This window comes from Aethalodelphis obliquidens, unplaced genomic scaffold (genome assembly GCF_003676395.1).
Source record: "Aethalodelphis obliquidens isolate GAN/ISIS:26980383/991018 unplaced genomic scaffold, ASM367639v1 scaffold48, whole genome shotgun sequence".
NCBI classification, from domain to species: Eukaryota; Metazoa; Chordata; class Mammalia; order Artiodactyla; family Delphinidae; genus Aethalodelphis; species Aethalodelphis obliquidens.
The window spans coordinates 9,394,458-9,417,432 of record NW_020837992.1 but is presented as its reverse complement, the minus strand read 5'-3'; the positions used below and the strand labels follow the sequence as shown (position 1 = coordinate 9,417,432).

The following is a 22,975-nucleotide window of genomic DNA, read 5'->3' as shown; positions in this document are numbered from 1 at the left end:
AGATCAGAATAACTAGGTAATGTCAAATGTTAAGCAAATACCTATGCCTTCTAAAAAAGGAGGTAATTAATTAATTCTTCAGGGGATGCTCTTCATTTTGTCATCTAACATTAGTGTATCTTCTCAGCAGAAAACAAGAGAAATCCCTAAAATAAAACTTAGTTCTCTTAGCACACATTCGCATTAAAGTTCTCATCATATTGGACCAATCCTAGGAGTAAGTAAGTAGTTAAGTATATCTAAGAATGTTACTACAGTTCAAATGAAATCTGCCTCTCGCCTCGGCTTTCATTCTCCCTCACAACTCAAACTAGGGAGGGAGAGCAGAGGAATAAGGAAACAATTTCTCACTCGTGTTTCCTATGTTTTATCCGCTCAAGTAATGACAGAAGTAAGAAGGACATTATAGAAACTAAAAAGCTAAGCAGGTGACATTCTTCACTCCACAAACAATTTAAACTACAAACCAACCTTCCACATGCTGCAGCACAAGAAATACCGACTCCTCAGAAATGATGTACTTGTGCAGACACACCATGTTGGGCACACAGCGGGGGATGATGGTCTTTCTGTTCCTGCTGTATTCACTGCTTTTCCTTAGACCCTGACAGAGAACAAAAAGGTCAGTTGTACCCTCAGTTGCCTTTGGAGCCTGCTGTGCTCTGTGTTTATCAACCAAACTAATCTATCCGAGTTACCCTGGGCTTCAGAGAAACCACTCATCTGCTGCTCTATGCCCCTCAGTCCCTGGAGGCTCTGCTGATGGCATCTGGCGTGAATCCAGAGAACGGAAGATGCCACAAAGCTGCCATTAAAATCAATTACGTGGGTCAGTGTTTTTATTAGAGATGCTCTCAAACTAAGTCATCAGGATGACACACAGTTATTTCTCTATGACCTTTTCTTAAGTTTTATTTTACTTATGTGTATCTTTAAAGCAGTAGACATCGTGAGATCAGTTCAAATTCCTGAGACACAAAAGGCATTCCTAGATTAAACGGGCAGTTTTAAAATTCTATTCCAAAAAAGTACAAAGATCATTTTAAGTTTTCTCCAAAGGAACAAGGTATGTGTAGTTTCTGCTGTCATATCCTGGTTTAAAAATCTGAGAAAATGCCAGTGATAAAGTATACTCATAAAAAGAAATTTATTTCAGTATATGTCATTGTGACCAACTGCCATGCTGATGAGTAAAAGAAAAAATATCAGAAAAATATAAAACTAATCCGAAATTCATTAACTCTGGATGCTGTGGAAATGCTTAAATGAGGATATTTTTAGAATATGTACTACCACAATCCACTTCAAATATGATTTTGAAATTACAAAATTGAGGGGGTTTTCTTCCTTTATTCATTTAATTACAAATTGAGTAATACAGAGAATCAAAATTGAATTTAGAAAAAAGACAGGGCCAGGGATGTAGATAACACTTTCCCAAATACCTGTAACAAAGACTTTAAGGCAACATTTCAGCTCTTAAGAACTATAATCATAATCAAAGGTATGACTGCGTGTGGTCTTCACATATTATGCAAAATGTACTAGAGATGTATTTAAATTATACACTATACATTTAAACAGCATAAAATGAGTCTTCAACTTATCCAAATTATTTCCTCCATACTCTATAACCTAAGCCTCTTTTTAAATGTATGCTATAGAGTATTTATCCACTGTGATGGAAGGACACAAAGTAAAATAAATACAGATCACTGCAAACATAAAAGAACATTCAAACACCCAGAAAAAAATTAAATATTTTCTTTCAGAAGTATAATTTGAAAATAAATTTCTAAATTCATTAAACAGAAAAATTCTACTTACTTTTAGAATGAATGTCTGTTCTGTCCTTGTGTCCATTACAAGTAAAACCTACATAAAAGACATGAGTAATAACCTATTTACAATACAATGAAACATGAACTCATACCTTTTTGAAACTATACGTTAAAGGTTTGGGGGAAGTGTTGAAATTAACTCTGCCAAAATTGTTAATTTCTGAATTGATTTTTTTTTTAAGTCGCCAAATCACAGGATTAAAACAGTCTTATCTAAAAGTGTGTTTCCTTTCTAAAAATACCATATTTTAGAAACACTACTATATTTTCCTAGATTTATTTTTAAAATATATTTCGAAAAGGAAGAATTATTTTAGAAAAAGAACTTTTCCTCATGAAACATATATGGTTTTAAAAAAGTAAAAAAAAAATTTTTTTTTTTACAGATATTGAAGTCTCAGTTTTCTTCCTAAAACCTCTAATGTAGCAACTTGCTACAATGTGATCTCAATAACCCAGGCTCTAACCCAAGGCACCCTTCTGGTGCTACTTCTCCATCCTGGACTCATCCTTAACTCCTCTTTTCTCATCAGCAAATCCTGCCAGCTCTATCTTCAAATTGTATCCACAATCTGAACTCACCTCACCACTTCCACAGCTATTACCCTGAATGAAACAAAGATTTACCTGGATTATAACAATGGTGTCCCAACAGATTTCTCTGCTTCCATCTTTGCTGCCCTATGGTCTATTCTCAAAATAGCAGGCAGGGTTTGCTTTTAAAAACATAAGTTATATCATGTCACTTCTCATTCAGAGAAAAAGCACACATTCAAAACAATGACCTCAAAAAAAGAAAAAAAAAAAAAAAACAATGACCTCAAGACCCCTCATAATCTCACACATTGCCCCCTCAAACTATCCACTCCCCCTGCACCCATCGTGGTGAAAAAAAGAGTGAACAGAGATAGGGAATTATGCTACCATATTTACAGTTTATATTTTATAAACATTTTAATATTTATATTATATATTTTATATTATGTTAATCTTATCGTTTTGGAGAAACACTATAGCAGAGGTTGGCAAACTTTTCCTGTAAAGATGCAGGTAGTAAATATTTAAGGCTTTGCAGGCCCACACGGTCTCTGTTGCAGCTGTTCAACTCTGCTGTTGTAGCACAAAAGCAGCCAGAGTCCGAAATGGGCCATCGCGGGAGAATTTACACCACAGAAATCTGCAAACACTGTAAACAGGGCTTTTTTTCCCCACCCCCTCCAGAGAGTTGGAAGTCAAGGGTAAAGGAAGATATTAAGCTTAGAAAAATAAAAGAATGGTCAGAAAGAGAAAAACAAATACTATATGCTAACACATATATATAGAATCTAAAAAAAAAAAAAGTGTTCTGAAGAACCTAGGGTCAGGACAGGAATAAAGACGCAGATGTAGAGAATGGACCTGAGGACATGGGGAGGGGGAAAGGGAAGCTGAGACAAAGTGAGAGAGTGGCATGGACATATATACACTACCAAATGTAAAATAGAGAGCTAGTAGGAAGCAGCCACATAGCACAAGGAGATCAGCTCGGAGCTTTGTGACCACCTAGAGGGGTGGGATAGGGAGGGTGGGAGGGAGACACAAGAGGGAGGGGATATGGAGATATATGTATACATACAGCTGATTCACTTTGTTATACAGCAGCAACTAACACAACAATGTAAAGCAACTATACCTCAATAATGATGTCAAATAAATAAATAACATACATACATAAATAAATAAATAAAAGAATGGTGAGAAGAAACGGGAGTTACAAAGAGGAACCTGTTTAAGACCTGATGAATTTTAAGTAATAGTGACAACTTCATCTTTGACCCCTCTTCTGAGTGCTTGACCTATATTCTTTAACTCCATTTAATTTCAATTGAATATTCCCACAGATACCTCCTAAACTCATCTCTTCCTCTTCCCAAAGCCCTGTCCCCACTAAAACTAAAACAAAATCCCGCTTCACCTCTTACCATATTGAATACCACCACCACCCATGGAACACCCCCAAATCAAAAAGCTCCCTAAGTCACCGTGAATTCTCCCCTGCCCCCCACCTTCATAACCAGTGACCAAGTCCAGTCAATTCTACCTCCTAAGTATTTCTCTCCTCCACCTTCTACTCTCTTTCGCCTACCATGTTTTAAGTGTTTAATATGTGCTATGCTTTAGTCATGTGTAATCATTGTTAATTCCTTCAATTACCCAATAAGATAGTTTTACCATTCCTACTCCACATGTGAAGATAGTATAGCTCCATCTGTAGAAGCTATAATGGTAGATGATAATAGTATCTACCATTTGTGAGAATTTCAGTGAGATAATCTTTAAAACTGCTTGGTACAGCCAGTTATTACAATTATTGCTATCACTATTATTGCTTCTTCTCCCTGAAATGTTCACCCAGCCCCTTATCAAACAAGCACTTATCTTTCCATATTCAGCTCAAATGTCACTGACATTTTCTTCCTTTGTTCTCCCACTGTATATGGTACCAGCCTCTTCAATTTGGTTTTATTTGGTCACTTGTCTATATCCCAACCAAATTTCAAGCTTTTTATCAGCATGTTTAAGCAGAATAACAGTTGCCAAAGACACTCATATCTTAATCTCCATAATTTGTGAATATGTTATGTTACTGGCAAAAAGGACTCTGCAGATGTAATTAGGGTACAGACCTTAAAACAGATTACCCTGGATTATCTGACTTGGCTTAATCAAATCACATGACCCCTTAGAGAACTGTCTCTGTCCAGAACTGGAGAGCACAAAAATGATACGGCAGAAGGGGAAATCAGAGGGATTCGAAGTATGAGAGGGACGTGTTGTTGCTGGATACAGAGGTCCACACGTAAGCACTGGAAAGAGCCCTCTAGGAGCTCACAGCAAGCATGAGACGGAGCAGGCAGCTTCTAGGAACAAAGACCAACCCTTGGCTGAGAGCCAGCAACCACAGTCCTACAGCCACAAAGAAAAGAATTCAGCCAACAACCTGAACGAGCTTGAAAGTGGATTTTCTCCCAGTCTCCAGTAAGGAATGCAGCCCTGCCAGCACCTTGATTTTAGCCCAAAGCAATCCATGTCAGACCTCTGACCCAAAGAACTTTGACATAATAAATTTAGTTGTTTTAAGCTGCAAAGTTTGTGGTAATTTGTAATGCAGCGATAGAAAGCTAATACAGGGCAGAAATTGTATTTCCTCCAACACATAACCTATCCATCTCCCACAGTAATTGTTCAATAAACATATGTGAATGAATTTAGGTGTAAAAGTTTGGAAGGTAGACAGCAATTTGGGAATGCAGCTTAGAAAATAAGTCAGGACTAAAGATGTACAGTAACTGAGCAATCTCCATAAAAATAACAGCTAAAGACATGAGGAAGTACCCCAATGGAATGCTCACTTTATAGCAGGCACTGTGATGGGGGTTAAGGAACTAAATCACATAATTCATTTAACAATCCAATGAGGTAGGTATACTCTGTTTTCTTCCTTTTTGGCCACACTACACAGCATGTGGGATATTAGTTGCCCAACCAGGAATCAAACCCGCGCCCCTTGCAGTGGAAGCGCAGTCTTAACCACTGAACAGCCAGGGACGTTCCAAGGTAGGTATACTTTTGTTAACCAGTGTTACAGAGGAGAAAACAAACATAAAACTGTTAACCTGCCCATGCTCCCAAAGCTAAGACGTGCTAGAGGTGAAATTTAAACCCAGCAATCTGGCTCCAGGGCTCTTCCTCTTTAACTGCTAAACTATACTATTTATGTCTGTGTATACATAGCTGGAATATTGAGGGTATATAATACAATAACAACCAAAAGTACAGTGAGAAATACACCAAAACCCCCAGAAAATATAGTGGTTCAGACATCAGGAAAAGAGAATGCTTAAAATGAGAGTAATCACCTGTGCCAAACACCAAAGAGAAGCCATGAAGAATGAGGACTAGGAAGGGACTACTGCCTAAGGCAGTTGGGAAGTCGCTCGTAACTTTCAATACTACATCATGTAGTCAACTGGTGGGGACAGAAGCCAACTACTCTGAGTTAGTAATGGGAGATAAGAAAATGGAGGCAACATATACATGTCTTTCCAAAGAGAAGTATGTCAGAAGAAGGAAAAACACTAAAATGAAAGAGTTAGTAGGATCATCAGGTTTTGAACTATTTTCAGAGAGGGTAGACCTACTTGCCCATAATTTCCCTCGGAGCTATATTCACCACCAATCTTGAACCTCCTAGGTATGGAAGCACATTCAAAGAACTTGAACCTTGACAGTTAAATTAACATATCATGAGTGCAAAAGGGGGTACACCTCTGTAAAGGAGGGCTCAATAAACATCTACTGAGTCTGTGAAGACATTCAGTATTCCTTAAATCTCATCTGTTTTCACATCAAGTTATGACTCTTTTAAGCTATTCATCAGATTCCAATCCTAATTTAAATAACATACTTCTATGTGAAATAGAAAACGTTTCACTAGGTAAAAGGTAAGGAAGCTGTACAAAGCAAAGAACTTTTTTCTACCAGAAACTTCTTAATCGACTGAACAGAATGTACCTGCATAAATCAGGAGTGGTATCTCTTTGCTGGTCTCACTTAGCCATGAAGCATGAAGTGGATCCAATAAAAAGGCCAAATTAAGATCGATAAACATGGCTGAGAAGGGCTGCTTTGTTTACATTTACTTTCTTCTCCAAGTTTGTCTGCAACTAGACAATGTTCACATTGAGGCAATAAACACAAGAACATATGTGATTTTTTTTAAATGTGCCCTTTGACTGTCAATTTCTCCCAAACAGGTGTTGGCTAAATGATTATAAATTGGCCTCTGGATACACCCCTTCAACTGAGCCGTACAGGGCTGGTGATAATATAATTAGACCTAAAAACATCAGGCTGGTGAATGCTTTCCATCTGTTTGGCAATAATGTTTAGTTAACAGTAGTCTTTAAAAGAAGCACCTTCAACTTCAGTTCTTAAGGTTATTTATAGAGCCATTCTTAACACACCAGCACTCCTGCTAACAAGAGCTTTAGCCACTTGGAAATTATTAGCCATGCGGCTGTATACAAAGAGAAACGACTGCATTTAACATCTGTATCTTTCCAAATTTACACGCTTCAACCTCATTTAGAGTCATTTCTTAATGAACAGTGCTATGGCGCTGCATTAATATTATAGTTGCATGCACAGAGATCATAAGGAGCCAAACATTTTTTTAATGCCAACAGCAGGCCAATCTGTAATGAAGCTGTCAGCATAAAGGACAAAATAATAGCTTCTTTAACCCTCAAACAGAATTCGTTCATTTGTGGACTAGAACATATCAATTTAAAAACTGCTTCATGGGTTTGCTCACCTTTATAAAGACAAAAGTCTAATTTGGTACTAAGTGATACAATTGTCTTCCCAATAAAAGACTCCTAAAACCATCTTTTGTTTCATGATAAAACAAGTACTATAACTAAACCTGTCATGAAATAATTATCTTGGATATCATACCTTTTGGAAAGAATACAAGTAATGTATTTTTCCCTTTCATTTTTCACACTTACTTATCAGCACTATATTAGCATATGGTCTAACAGGAGAGATTACTTCATCTTTGCCCGTGGTAATATATAGAATCACTGTTCCTAACTGGGAAAAAAAAAAAAAAAACAGACAACTTATGCCTTTAGGATTAGCCTCATCTGCTCCTCAATTCCACCAGCACAATGAGACTTGCCTACTACTCTTCTTTCGCAACAGTAGCAGGAAAAGCTCCAATTGATTAAAAGTCAATTTTGTTAATTAGAATGGGGAAAGCCCAATATTTAACTAGGTACCATCTCTGGAAAGATAGGAGAGGTTGGGGAATATATCAAAAGTATCAAATGATGAGGTTTTTTTAAGCATATGAAAAATAAATTTGGAGAAAAGAAAAGAGACAAATAGCAACAAAGACACTATGATTGTGGTGAGGAATTATGGATAGTTCCCTTCAGTGAAGACGACATACCACCCATTTTTTAATTTTTTTAGATACTTAATTTAAAGGTTGACATTCAAAGTCTGTAAGTCTCTAAAAGTAAATTCAACTCCAATTCCTTTAAAAAGAAAGACTACCTGGGTTATCTGAGGGAGTATCTATCTCTGCTTTGGTGCCAGTTACTTCACAGGACTCCAGAACAATTAATAAAAGTGTTTTTTTAAATGTTTAAGAAAAGCTTACAGAGATAGCCATACCAGACAAACAGCGTTTCCCTTAATGGTGTCACAGTACCATTCGTGTTGACAGGATGTCATCTAAATGGACTTCAATTGTGCAAGTTATACTGCTGGGAATTCACACATAAACAAACATACCAGAAAAGAACGGGATAAACATAATAAAGAAGCCAGAGAAAACAGAGAAGCCCAATTCCACAAGTTAGAGAGTCTTTTTCAACATAGTTCCAGATAAATATGATTATACTTACTGTACTCTCTTTTTAAAAAAAGTCCACACTTAACTTGACCACTATTAGATGAGTTACTAAACTCATCTTGGCAGCTTTATAGGAGCTAGTAATGTTATTCTTCTGTAGAAATGGTTTTGAACAACAAACCTAAAGCACTAAACCTTTGCTCTCCCTGTCAATACCACAGGATGATAAGCAAATGTTATTTATATTTATTGCTAAAACCCATCTCATTTTATATGCTTAGAATATTCAAAATGTATTTCTACTGTTGATTGTTAATTCCATACCTTATGCTCATGAGATAATCTTATAAAAAATTTAACTACCAGAAAACAAAGAGTACTAGGTGACCTTTAATACCAACAATTCTCCCCACTGGGGTCTAACTTTCTCTTTCTTTGACATCAGAAGGCTAGCAATGTTCCCTGTACCATTGCCCAGCAACTCCAAAAGCAAAAGATACTCAGCCTGCCACTTCTGTCCATGAGAAGCTGCAGCATCAGGAGCATCAGCATGAACAGACTGTGTAGAGGAACTTCTCACCTGTTATGCCACGAAATCAATCTGTTCTTAATGGTCATGCTCACAAAAGTTGTTTCACTGATAAGAACTGAAGTATGAAAAGTAAAATTTGACATGGATACTTACAACTCTATCCTAAAGGGCATTTTCATTTACTACTCTCAAGAATCTATTTTCAGCAAAGCATAAAAGGTACCCCTGTGATGTAAAGGGAACAGAAAAAAATTATTTGGAGTCTTACCAGTGTTTTATTTGTGCTAGAACTTCCAACATAGCACAATATCATGAACTAAGTGAACAAACAATCAAAAAGCGTACTGCTGGGGCTTTCCTGGTGGCGCAGTGTTTGGGAGTCCGTCTGCCGATGCAGGGGACGCAGGTTCGTGCCCCAGTCCGGGAGGATCCCACATGCCGCGGAGCGGCTGGGCCCGTGAGCCATGGCCGCTGGGCCTGTGCGTCCGGAGCCTGTGCTCCGCAACGGGAGAGGCCACAACAGTGAGAGGCCCACGTACCACAAAAAAAAAAAAAAAAAAAAAAAAAAAGGGTACTGCTTTGTGGACTGATAGCAAAGCCAAAACATTACCAACCAACTCAGAGCAAGGAGAAATATCTTTTTGAAGCAGGCTAAGTTCTTTAGGCTTCTATATAAGCTAGAAGTATCTTCAAAGGTAGGAACCACAGAACTAATCTACTAGGATTCTATGGAAGTAGTACGTAAGATCCACATTTCTTTCCAATTATTAAATTCCAAATTACCATAAATCAAAATATACTTTACACACCATTGTAAAGCAATTATACTCCAATAAAGATGTTAAAAATAATAATAAAATAAGGAAATGTAAAATTATATATATATATATATACTTTAAATGTTTATCCAAACACATTTAACTCCCAAAAACATCCCAGTTCAGTTTACATAATTCTTTTATCTGCCTTAACTACAAGCATATTGGGGCAGGGGCAGGAACCACAGTAGGACTAGCAAGCAACACAAATCTAAACTGGTAAGTAACGAATTCCTGTATAAGAAAACAACTAATTTTAGATTTCTTTAAATGCCCAGACATTTACAAAGGTTTGAGTATGCTAATTTTTTAATTAAAAGATATTTCAGCAGCGAAAGCTCTTTCATATGCACTACTGATTCTTCATCAAACGTTAACTTTCCAACTTAACACCAGTATAGCCGGTGGCAGCCTGAAGGTTCACCATCTGCTGCTACCCAAAGTCACTGTGGCCACCTTCAGAACATATGCATCAAAGCCTGGAGATAAGAGACTGAAGGAATACTGCGTAAGCCAGCATAAGGGTGATGACAAACCTAGAGGCAGGCAACAGGCAAGCTACCAGAAAATTCAGAACATCACGAACCATCAGTCACCTCTTAGAATACATACCCAAGGTCACAAGGGACTCCAGTGGCTGAACAAAAAGACAAGAGAAATACTACCTCTAATGGAATTTACTTAGGTAAATGTGATGATTTTTTCCTTTAAAAAAAGGGGAGAAGTGGCTAGTTTTTTTAAATCCCCTATAATTTTATACAAAGCAAGCATACAATAAATAAAATGAAATATAAATTGAAGGTGTGTTCAGTCTATGAAATAATAATAAAGGTATATATATATATTTTTAGGTAGTCATTAAATAAGGTACTTTGCTTTGAAAGGTTTGTTTTCTGTGTACCATCATATCCACAATCCAAATGTTACACAAGGTAAATGCACTTTGAGATGAGGTTTTATAAAATCCACAAAATAGCAATTAAAAATTCTGATTTCTGGCTACTCAAAAATGTCATTTATTTAAGGTAATGATTATATTCACCACAATACCTCATGTAGAAACAAAATACTGTGGTTTCTTTTAAATTACTACAAACAGATAATCTCAAGAACCTAGCTATATATTCATCTTAGAAGAAATGCACTTATATGAAATTTTCTTATACATCATCTTTGATTCCTGGGTTGGTTGTTTTGGTATCTTTAATGTAGTTAGAAGAAAAGCAGTATAGAAAGTATTTTTTAGAATATATAAAGCATCTTTTAATTCTTGATTTTAAAATGGCAGAAGATACATTTAGTTTGCTTTCATTCTAATCTTAACCCTGAGTTTTAAAAATTCTTCCAAGCTTCCACAGCGAATTAGTTATAAATTAATTTAAAACTAGGGCATTATTAAACATTCATGTACCCTAAGAACTGTCATAACAAAGCCCATTTGTCCTGACCTCTATTTAAATTGAACACAACCTGTTGAGCACAACTATCTACAGTTTCTGTAATCAAATACGATACTGTTGTGTGTGTATGCTCCACAGGAACACAATTCATGCCTCTGTATACTTAGTAACTTCAATAATAATCATGATGATTTTTTAGAAGATCACAGTTTGTCATTGTGATAGCTAAAAATAGAGTAAATGTTACCAAAGTAACTTTATCTTCCAAGATGTTATGAATCATAACATTATGATTATAATGTTATGAATCATAACATTAAAAAAAGAAAATAAGCATATTTTGGTGGTGCTAAAGAGATTTGCAAATACAAGTAATTTACTCAAAATTCAAAGGCCAGTCATTCCCACATTGTTTCATTCCTCCAAGGGGCATTGAAATATGGTTGGCAAAGATTGTTTTATCAGGATCAGAAAAGATAAAAAGGATTTTAAAGATGTTCCTCGGGACTTCCCTGGTGGTCCAGTGGTTAAGACTTCGCCTTCCAGTGAAGGGGGTGCAGGTTCAATCCCTGGTTGGGGAGCTGAGCTCTCACATGCCTTGTGGCCAAAAAACCAAAACATAAAAACAGAAGCGATATTGTAACAAATTCAATAAAAACTTTAAAAATGGTCCACATCAAAAAAAAAAAAAAAAAATGTTTCTCTAAAAGTCACTTGGCCAACACCTGGATTATTTATCCTTAGGCGAATAGCTAAATCTAGTCCTGCCTTAGGGCAATGCAAAATACATGTGATTCTCCAGAAAATAATCCAGGGAGTAATTATTTCAACCACAAATATGAATTTTAAATCTCATATTCCTGTTACCCAAATGTCAATGAATGTGAGCCATTCCTCAATGATGTTTCATACTAGGATGTGAGGTTAATGATTTAGTGAACAATAAACCTATCACAGAAATGTCTTTTTTACATATATGAAAAAAGTTTTACTTTGTATAATTTTTCAAATCCTAGGCCTACACATCTATTACTTCATAAAACATGCTTCCAAAGGACATGGTGTGTCTTTGTAAGAAAATAGGATATAAATATAGCAGAAGGCAGAATATAAACAACAGAGAAATCGAGTTTAAAACAGAAATGCTGAAGAGCTAGGAAAAACATCCACTTAGGAGGCTCTTCTCAGATCCAAATGCTTTAAAAGCTAGATCTCTACACCTTTGTCATCCTCATTTTGTTTGTCTGTTTTCTGTTTTTGCAAAGCAACTTGCCCAAGGCCACAAAGAGATTATGCTGAAGAGAGGTAAAAACTCTGAAGTTCTGGGTTTATAGGCCCAAATTCAGTTTATGTCATTCAATACCATAATGAAACCATTTGTTCTCTTTGGTTTGAATTCTGAACTTCACTTGGGATAATGACTTGACACTGTTAAATTTAGATGAAAATTAATTCAATTATAAGTATAGTCTGCTGTATTTAGCTTTAGATCCTTCTTATTTGCATTTGCTAGAAACACCTAATACTCTGGTGCTGATATAAACTATGTCCATTCATACTCTGGTTTAATATTTTCATTCTGCTGCTAAGTGTGTTCCATAAGTATGCTCAAATAAATTTATAGGCCCTGGAAACTGAAATAAGTCCCTAAAGAGCAGCAAATATGTCCACATAGTTTTCATATAGTGTTCAAAATTGGTGCAGTGTGTACTCAGTAAATGCTATCTTATAAGGATAACAGATGGACACAGAGGCTACATCTTCAAGTCAATCAATACATAGGCAACTAAGTTGCCAATGTCAGAGATAGCCTGATTCCAATTCGGAAGAAAATGCTTCAAGGGCAAGAAAGCTTTAAATGTTATTATTTTTAAGTGTTTTAAATGAGTTTTGCACTTTTGTAGTAGATGGAGTTGAAATTCCGGTACTGGTCAAAATTTAACAATGTTTTAATATGACTAGAAATTTTATTTAGTAGAAGAATACAATGTGTTAATGTTCTAGAAAATTCCAAAATATTTTAAAGTGTATATGAAACACAAAGACACAACACTCATTCTCAAACTGATAATTTCATCGACTGCAACAATTTCCCTGCCAACAATCTACAGGTGTATTCTGTGAGAGAGGGTGAAAAAGGGAGGAGGATGAATGTTTTGACAGTTTTCAAAACTACTCTTCTTGCTCTGATCCTGAACGTGTAGTATATTTTGAGGTACAGACTCACAGAGTATTTGAAATCTTAAAACACATGTATCTATTTTTGTCCCCTTTATAACTATTCAGCAAGCATTTGTTAAATCCTTACTGCATGGACAGCACTGTATTTAGTTAGGCATTATCAGAGAAAATAAAGAAGGATAAGTTATAGTTTCTGCCCTCTAGGACAGGTTAACAAGATATTTAAGGCAACTAAAGGCATACAAGCTAAAATAATACACAACTGAATGCTAAGTTGTGTTAATTCAAAGAAAGGAAAGATGAGTATTACAGTTAAGGCGGAGATAAGCTTTCAGCTAAGTCTCAAAGAATGGACTAAACATAGGTGGGCAGGAAGGAAAAAAGGAAGAATTCAAAGAGTTGAAGAAGCTAGAAAGAAAGCATGCGCTGAGTGTCCCACAATTCCTTTAGCCTGAAACTCTATTCTAGGAGCGAAACCCTACTCATTCCTCATGTCTTTGTTTTGCTTCTAAGAAGCCTCTGGAGAGCTCCAAGCTAGGCACCCCTCCTACATGTTCTCACAATACCCTAGTGTACTTCCTTCACCCAAAGCAGTTTCACACTGTATTGTAACTGCTATTTCCCACTGAATTATAAACTCTGAGAGGGTAGAGATTAGGTGTTTTATTCACCGTTGTATCTCCAGTGGCTATTATCACACTTGACATATAGCAGGAGCTCAACAAATATTTGCTGAATGAATGAATGAATAAATGAGAAAATAGAAATGGAAAAGACCTGAAGAGAAATGGTGAGGAAGCAGGCCAATTAGAATAAATGGTCCCTACATTTTTTAAGATAATGTGAGTAAAGAGGTATCATTCATTCATTCATTCATTCATTCATTTTTTTCAATACATATATATTGAGTATCTGCTGTTTTTAAGTCACTATGCTAAATGTTAAAAATACAAAATTAAATAAGATATAGTCACCAAGCTGGTGTTTGACATGTTATAGAGGCTTATTCTCCAAAGACACATATCTTCTGCACAGGATTTAGACTATCTTTTCTATCTAACAGATGTCTGTGAATACTGTACAAAAATATATAAACATGTTAATTTTTAGGAAAGAAGGAGGAAAATACTTGGTATTTGAGGCATATGAAGGCTTGTTGGAGGAGGCATAGAAATAATATCAAGAACTACCATACAATATGGATGAATGCTATGACAGATAGGTTCAAGGCATTAGAAGGACACAGCAAAAGATATTTACGTTAGACCGTAGAGGTAAGTAAGCAAGGGAGCCTTCCAAAAGAAGACAATAATTAAGAATGAGACAAATTAAGTGAGGAAGGAAAGGTAAAGTCACTCCAGGTAGAGGGGTGTAAAACATGACACCTTGTGTATCTTACAAGTTCCACAGGGCTATAACCAAGAGAGCATGTTGAGGTGGTCTGGGAATGGTCTTTGTAGGCTTAGCTAAGAAATTTGAACATTATCCTAAAATTCTATGTGAAGGTATTAAAGACTTTTAAGCAAGAGAGTTATTCGTTTTTGAAAAATCACTTTCCTAAAGTATCAGTTTTATGAATTATTCTGGCAACAGTGTTGATAATGAACCAGAGGAAAATGAGACTAGAGGCAAATAACAGTATGTCTTAAAAGGGGGATAAAGAGAATAGTGCATATCTTTAAACTTACAATAACTTGGGATGCCTAAATTTTGATGTGAAACAGCTGAAGGAAAGATGGCTTAGTTGTAACTAGCAGTACCCAGGAGGTATTGGGTCAACCTGAAATAATTATTCTATAGCTATATGTCATCTGCAGGATTCTTTGTCCTATTTTGTTGAAAAAAATTTGTTAACAACTTGAAAAAGGTCAACAAAGACATGCTGATCAAAATTATGGATGCCATGAAGCTGAGAGGACTGCACAATGTGTTAAATTTAACATTCTCTGAAACACAGATCACTATCCCCTAGAGAAACTGCATTAAATAACAGTAAAGAAATGTTTAAAGTTACACAATAATGACTACAAAGAAAACAAGAGAGGAGATGAGAAAAGATGGAAAAGTTTCAGAAGACAGAATGAATCAGATACTACAGACAGCTAAAGGAGGGATTGAAGAGTGCTACTGAAAACAGGGGCAGTATATGAAAACCTAAATGCCAAATTGATGAGGACATCAGTCCTCCTTCAACCACTGGGCTCCCAGAATGCTGGTTGGTCCAATACGAGATCCCTTGGTAAGAGATTTAAAGGTTCTTTTCTAAGAAAACCAAATAGCCTAAAAGATAAGGCATATAAATACTGATATTATTAGGTCTCCTAATAAAACATCTGGATTATTACACAAATTGAAGGTCACCGAATGCCCAGCTCAACAAATGAAAAAAAAAAATCCCACCAAACAAATCATTGTGAAATTTTAGAATAGGGAGAAGAGCCTATAGGCCTCCAGCAAGAGAAAGGGAGGAAGAAAAAAAATGGGTCGGGAATTGGAATGCAATATATTGGGTTGGCCAAAAAGTTTGTTTGGGTTTTTTATGGAAAAACTCAAATGAACTTTTTGGCCAACCCAACAGAAGACTGATGAAGAGAATTCCCAGTTACAAGAAGTGGAAGTGTGATGAGGAAAGCTATGCAGAAGGCCAAGAGAACAAACCAATCCATACGTAATCAGAACAAGGAAGGAATCCAAGAGAAAAGACTCTGAGAAAACCACTGATCTAATGTACTATTTGAGGTGTCTGACTGCATTGAGACGTTTTAAAGTTTTATCAGAGAGTTTAGTAATAAATAATGATAGGGACAGAGAAAAAAATAAGCAAATGGGGGAAAACGAGGCAATTTATTAACTCTAAGAGAAAACCAAAAATTTGTACATGGAAAGTCCAAAGATATTTCAACAGATTGAAATTTAGGCCAAATTTAAGCAAACTAAAACTAGAATAAACAAACATAAAACACTACCAATTGGAAAGACAACACACTGTGTTGAAAAAACTAAAAACTGGTTATTGGAGAAGGGCAGTACTAAGGACTAAAGAGGCAGTATTTGGCTCAAGAGAAAAAAGGACTTTCTAGGAGTTTCAATTGTGTAAAATGGAATGACTGACTTTGAGACATTAAGTAGCTCTGTCTTTATTCACACTTCTTTACAGTCCCTTCCATCCTGTTTTAGAATTTACATACTGACCTATATCTCTCCTGCTAGACTAAAGAGAAGAACCATGTCTTATATAGCACCTAACACAGTGCCTGCTACATGGTGGCATTCAAAACAAGTTTGTTAAATTAATAAATAAAAGGCCCTGAAAAAAATAATAAATAAATTAATTAATTAAAGGCCCTGAAGCTGAAATACCATTCAACGGGGCACTACAGAATTACTACACTGTAATTCAGTGGGTCAGATGACCTTAAAGTCCTTTCTAACCCTGAGATTGTATACCCCAAGCCATTAGGAGGTAAAATGAAACTTGTCCCTTTATTTTGAAATTACTTAGGTTCTCCTATTATAAAACTGACCATACAAATATATTATACATTATACAATCATACTTTAAATACAAAAAGATTTGACTTCTTTGGAACAAAAATACTCTATTAGTCCAATATATTAACATTAATATCGCAGATAAAGGGTTTTACAAGTATAGAATTCATTTTATACTCTTAATTACAATTAAGATGTGAATTTCAACAATAAAGACAGAATAAGATATTGCAACACTGAACATTACGAAACATAACTAAAACTCATGTGTGTGTGTATCAAACATGTGGTTGTCCCTTGTTTTAAAAAATCAGGTATACTAGATGTGGTTCCTTAAAGATATTATTAATTATAATAACAGCCTATTTTTATTCCTTATATAAAAACTATGGGTAAACTACATTCCCTTAAATTAAGTTTGTGGTTATTAATGTTATCTGCACAATCTAGCTCTATTGTTTACTATTCCTTATCTTCTTGAAGCAGTTTTTGGTTCACAACAAAATTAAGCAGAAAGTACAGAGTTCCCATATACCTCCTGTCCCCAAACTCCCACAGCCTCCTCTACTATGATCATCTTGCACCAGTAGTACATTTGTTGCAACTGATGAACCTACACTGACACACAAAGTCCACAATTTATATTAGAGTTCACTCGTGGTGCTGTACATTCAATGGTTTTTGACAAATGTACAACACGTACCCACCATAATAATATCATGCAAAATAGTTTCACTGCCCCCCAAAACTCTGTCTCTGCCTATTCATCCCTCCTCCCTCCTCCTAATTCCTTGCAATCACTGATCATTTTACTCTCTCCATAATTTTTTGCCTTTTCCAGAATGTCATATAGTTGCAATCACACAGTATGTACCTTTTTCAGATTGGAATCTTTCACTTAGTGACATACATTTAAGTTTCCTCTATGTCTTCATGGCTTGATAGCTCATTTCTGTTAAGCGCTGAATAATTTTCCATTGTCTAGATGTACCACAGTTTACTTATCCATTCATCTCCTGAAGGACATCTTGGTTGCTTCCAAGTTTTGGAAATGATGAATAAAGCTGTTATAAATATACACATGTAGATGTTTGTGTAGATATAAGTTTTCAACTCATTTGGGTAAAAAACTAATGAGCATGACTTCTGGATTATATAGTAAAAATATGTTTAGTTTGGTAAGAAACTATCAAACTGTCTTCCAAAGTGGCTGTACCATTTTGCACTCCCAACCAGCAATGAATGAGAGTTCCTATTATTCCACATCCTCCCCAGCACTTGGTGTTGTCAGTGTTTCAGATTTGGCCAGTCTAATAGATAGGTGGTGGTATCTCATTGTTGTCTTAGTTTGCACTTCCCTGATGACCTATGATGTGGAGCATCTTCTCATATGCTTATTTGCCATATGTATGTGTATCTTCTTTGGTGAGGTTCCTGTTAAGGTCTTTAGCCCATTTTGTAATTGGGTTGTGCATTTTCTTATTGTTAGGTTTTAAGAGCTCTTTGTATATTCCAGGTAACATTCCTTATGATATATGTCTTTTACAAATATTTTTCCCAGTCTACAACTTGTCTTCATTATCTTGACAGTGTCTTTCACAGAGCAGAAGTTTTTAATTTTAATGAAGTCCAGCTTATCAATTATTTCTTTCATGGATCATGCCTTTGGTTATATCTAAAAAGTCACTGCCATGCCCAAGGTCATCTAGATTTTCTCCTATGTTGTCTTCCAGGAGTTTTATAACTTTGTGTTTTCATTTATGTCTATGATCCACTTTGAGTTAATTTTTTTGAATGATGTAAAGTCTGGGTCTAGGTCCCCTTTGTTCATGTGAATGTCCATTGGATGTGGTGTTCCAGTACCACTTGTTGAAGCAACTATCTTTTCTCCATGGTATTGCCTTTACTCCTTTATCAAAGACCACTAGACTATATTCATGTAGATCTATTTCTGAACTCTCTATTCTGTTCCATTGATCTGTCTGTTCTTTCACCAATCCCACACTGTCTTCATTTCTGTAGCTTTATAGTAAGTCTTGAATTCAGGTAGAATTAGTTCTCTGAGTTTGTTCTTTTCCTTCAATATTGTGTTAGATTTTCTGGGACTTCTGTTCCTCTGTAAAAAATTTACAGTCATTTTCTCAACATCCACAAAATAACTTGCTGTGATTTTGACTGGGATTGCACTAAAAGTATAAATCAAGCTGGGAAGAACTGACATCTTGACAATAATGAGGCATCCTATCCATGAACATGGAATATCTCTCCATTTATTTAGTTCTTCTTTAATTTTTTCATTAGAGTTTTATAGTTTTCCTCATATAATGTTGTACATATTTTGGTAGATTTCTAAGTATTTCATTTCTTTGGAAGTGCTGATGTAAGTCATGTTGTGTTTTTAATTTAAATTCCCCTTATTCACTGCTGGTATATAAGAAAGTGATTGGCTTTTATACGTTAACCATGTATCCTGCAGCCTTCCTATAATCGTTCATTAGTTTCAGGAGATTTTTTGTGCTTTCTTTGTATAGACAATCATGTCACCTTAAACAAAGTTTTCTTTCTTCCTTTCCAATTTTCCTATTTTTCTTTTCTTTTCTTGTCTTACTGCAGTAGTGAGAACTTCCAGTAGGATGTTGAAAAGGAGAGATGAGAGAGGACATCCTTGCCTGGTTCATGATCTTAGCGGGAAAACTTCAAGTTTCTCACTATTAAGGATGATGCAAACTATAGGAGTTTTGTAAATGTTCTTTATCAAGTAGAGGAAGTTTTCCTCTATTCCTAATTTGCTGAGAGTTTTTATCATGAATGGGTATTGAATTATGTCAAATGCTTTTTCAGAGTCAATTGATATGATGATGTGATTTCTTCTTTAGCCTTCTGATATGCATTAACTGACTTTCAAATGTTAAACCATCCTTACACACACGGGATAAATCTCACTTGGTCATAGTGTATAGCTCTTTCTATACATTATTAGATTCAATTGCCTAGTATTTTGATTAGGATTTTTGTATCTATGGTCATGAGAGATACTGGTCTACAGTTTTCATTTCTAGCAATATCCTTACTTTTGGTGTTAGGATAGCACTGGCCTCCGAGATTGAGTTAGGAAGAATTCCCTCCACTTCTATCTTCTGGAAGAAATCATAGAGAATTGGTACAATGTCTTCCCTAAATGTTTGGTGGAACTCACCAGTGAACCCATTTGGCCTGATGCTTTCTGTTTTAGAAGCTTATTAATTATTGGTTCAATTTCTTTAATAGATATAGGCCTGCTCAGATTGTATATTTCTTGTGTGAGTTTCAGCAGACTATGTCTTCCAAGGAATTGGTCCTTTTCATCTAGATTATCAAGTTTGTGTGCACAGAGCTGTTCACAGTATTCCTTTAATACCCTTTTAATGTCCATGTGTGTAGTGATGTCCACTCTTTCAGTTCTGATCTTAGAAATTTGTGTCATCTCTCTTTTTTCTTAGTTAGCCTAGATAAAGGCTTATTGATTTTATTTATCTTTTCAAAGAATCAGCTTTCAGTTTTGTTAATTTTCTCTACTGATTTCCTGTTTTCAATTCCTATGATTTCTGCCCTAATTTTTATTCTTTTCTTCTGCTTACTTTGTATTTAATTTGCTCTTCTTTTCCTCATTTCCTAGGATGGAAACTTAGATAACTGATTTTAGATCTTTCTTCAATTTTAATATATGCATTCAATGCTATAACTTCCTTCTAAGCACCACTTTCACTGCATCTCACAAAGTTTGATAATTTTTTCCTTTTCATTGAGTTCAAAATATTTTGAAATTTATCTTCAGATTTTTTATTTGGCCTATGTGTTATTTAGAAGTATGTTGTATAATCTCCAAGTATTTGGGAATTTTCTAGTTATCTTTCTTTTACTGATTTCTAATATAATTCCATGTGGTCTAAGAGCAGATATTGTAAGAACTCTACTCTTTTAAAGTTGTTAACGGGTGTTTTATGATCCAGAATGTGGTCGTGATCTACCTTGGTGAATGTTCCATGTGAGCTTGAGAAGAATATATTTTATGCTATTGTTGCATGAAGAAGTCTGTAAGTGTTGATTATGTCCAATTATGTTGATTGATAGTGCTGCTGAGTTCAACTATGTCCTTAATGATTTTCTGCCTACTGGATCTGTCCATTTCTGATGTTGAAGACTCCAACTATAATAGATTTACCTATTTCTCCTTGTAGTTCTATCAGTTTTTTGCCTCACGTATTTTGATGCTCAATTATTAGGCATGTACACATTAAGGATTGTTATATCTTCTTGGATAACTGATCCTTTTATCATTATGTAATGCTTCTGATAATTTCTAATAATTTACCTTGCTCTGAAGTCAGCACTGTCTGAAATTACTATAGTTATTCCTGCTTTCTTTTGATTTGTGTAAACATGGTAAATCTTTCCCTAACCTTTTACCTTTAATCTAATGGGTCTTTTAAAGTGACTCTCTTATAGATAACATATAGTTGGGTCTTGTTTTTTAATCTACTCTGACAAGTTCTGTCTTTTAAATGGTACATTTAGACCATTGATCTTTATGATTATTTACTTCTATTAACTGCCCTGCTTATTTTTCCTATTTTTCTCCTCCCACTCTTCTTCTACCATTTGTGGCTTTAATTGATCATTCTATATGATTCCATTTTTTCTCCATTTTAGCAAATAAATTATAAATCTTTTTTTACTTTAGTGCTTGCCCTAGAGTTTGCAATATACATTTACAACTAATCTAACTCCACTTTCAAGTAAAATTATACTGCTTCTCAGGTAGTACAAGTACCTTATAATAGCAAAATATTCTTAATCCATCTCTCTCATCCTTGGTATCATTGTCATTCATTTCACTTATACAGAAGTACACATAAGCATATATATACATACATAACTATACATAATTGGATACATTGTTTCTATTAATATTTTGAACAAGCTGTTTTTTTCTCTTTCCAGTATTCCCATTATGCTTATATTATGCCTTTTATAGTTATACCACAGTTCTTGGGTATCCTGTTCCATTTTTTTTTTAGTGTTTTTTCCCTTTGCTTTTCAGTTTCAAGTTTCCATTTACATATTCTCAAGTTCAGAGATTCTTTCCTCGGACCTGTCCAGTCTACTAATGAGCCAATCAAAAGTACCCTTCATTTCTGTATAGTATTTTTTACCTCTAGTTCTCTTTCCTATTCTTTCTTAGAATAAAATTCTTTCTCTCTGCATACATTATCCATCTGTTCTTGCATGTTGTCTACTTTTTCTATTAGAACACACAGTATATTAGTCATAGTTGTTTTTAAATTCATGATCTGATAATGCCAACATTCCTCCATATCTGAGTCTGGTTCTGATTCTTGCTCTGTCTCTTCAAACTATGGGTTTTTGCCATCTAGTATGCCCTGTAATTTTTTGTTGAAATCTGTACATGATATACTGAGTGAAAGCAACTCCAGTTAACACTTTTTTAGTAACGTGGTGGTAAGATGACAGGAGAGGGGAGGAATTCTATAGTCCTATGATTATGTCTTAGTCTTTTAGTGAGTCTGTGGCCCTGGACTATGAATTTCACAAGTGTCTATCAGCTTTTCCTCAGCCCTAGATGGAACCAGATGGCTACAGGGGACTGGAGTTGGGTATTTCCCTTCCCCTACACACAAAGCTAGAGCCAAACTGGAGTTTGGCATTTCCCTCCTGCCAGGTCAGTTAGGCTCTAATAAGAATAGAATGCTCTGGCTTATTTCAAAATGTATACTTTTCCCCTTCCCCTTTCAGGAAGCCTGAAGGGATTTTTCTCCAATATTCACTGTGAGAACCTGGTAGAGCTCCAGGAGACAAAACTCACAAAAGTGAGGGTACACCCCATGGAATTTTTAACTCTCAAACTTGTCCCTATTGGATCTCTGCCAATTTGTCAGTTACAGTCCAGTTTTATACCCTGGGACTACTTCCCACAGAGGTTTATGCTGATGGGTTTCTGCTTCAGTAACCTGTGATTCTCTGTATCTGATGTCTGTCTCTCCAATGTGGGGGGCAGCTATTGGCCCTATGACTTTACTTCTCTGGTAGATCTCAGAAGAGTTCTTAGTTTTTCAGTTTGTTTAGCTTTTTACTTGTTGTTAGGATGGAGTGGTGCCTTCCAAGATCCTTTCATGGCAGACCAAAAGCAAAAAAGGACTACAGTGATTTTTAAGTATTTATAAACATAGGTTTCAACAGCGACATATATTAGTACTATGCTACACACAAAACCATTGTGATGAATTACTTCATTATAAATACATCTA

General features: G+C 35.5%; 1 protein-coding gene across 9 annotated transcripts in view; it reads right to left on the bottom strand.

The window, feature by feature from the left end:
- RPS6KC1 (ribosomal protein S6 kinase C1) overlaps nt 1-22,975 on the bottom strand; it is a 218,314-nt gene that overhangs the window by 46,405 nt on the left and 148,934 nt on the right. For 8 of the 9 annotated variants that reach the window (XM_027082964.1, XM_027082965.1, XM_027082958.1 and 5 more), the window contains 2 exons: nt 1,828-1,875; nt 472-604 (listed from right to left, as the gene is read on the bottom strand). In XM_027082964.1, the coding sequence (XP_026938765.1) occupies nt 472-604; nt 1,828-1,875 (181 nt within the window). Of the gene's footprint in view, nt 1-471; nt 605-1,827; nt 1,876-2,468; nt 2,561-22,975 lie in introns of those variants that run through there. The other variant, XM_027082966.1, reaches the window with a different exon arrangement.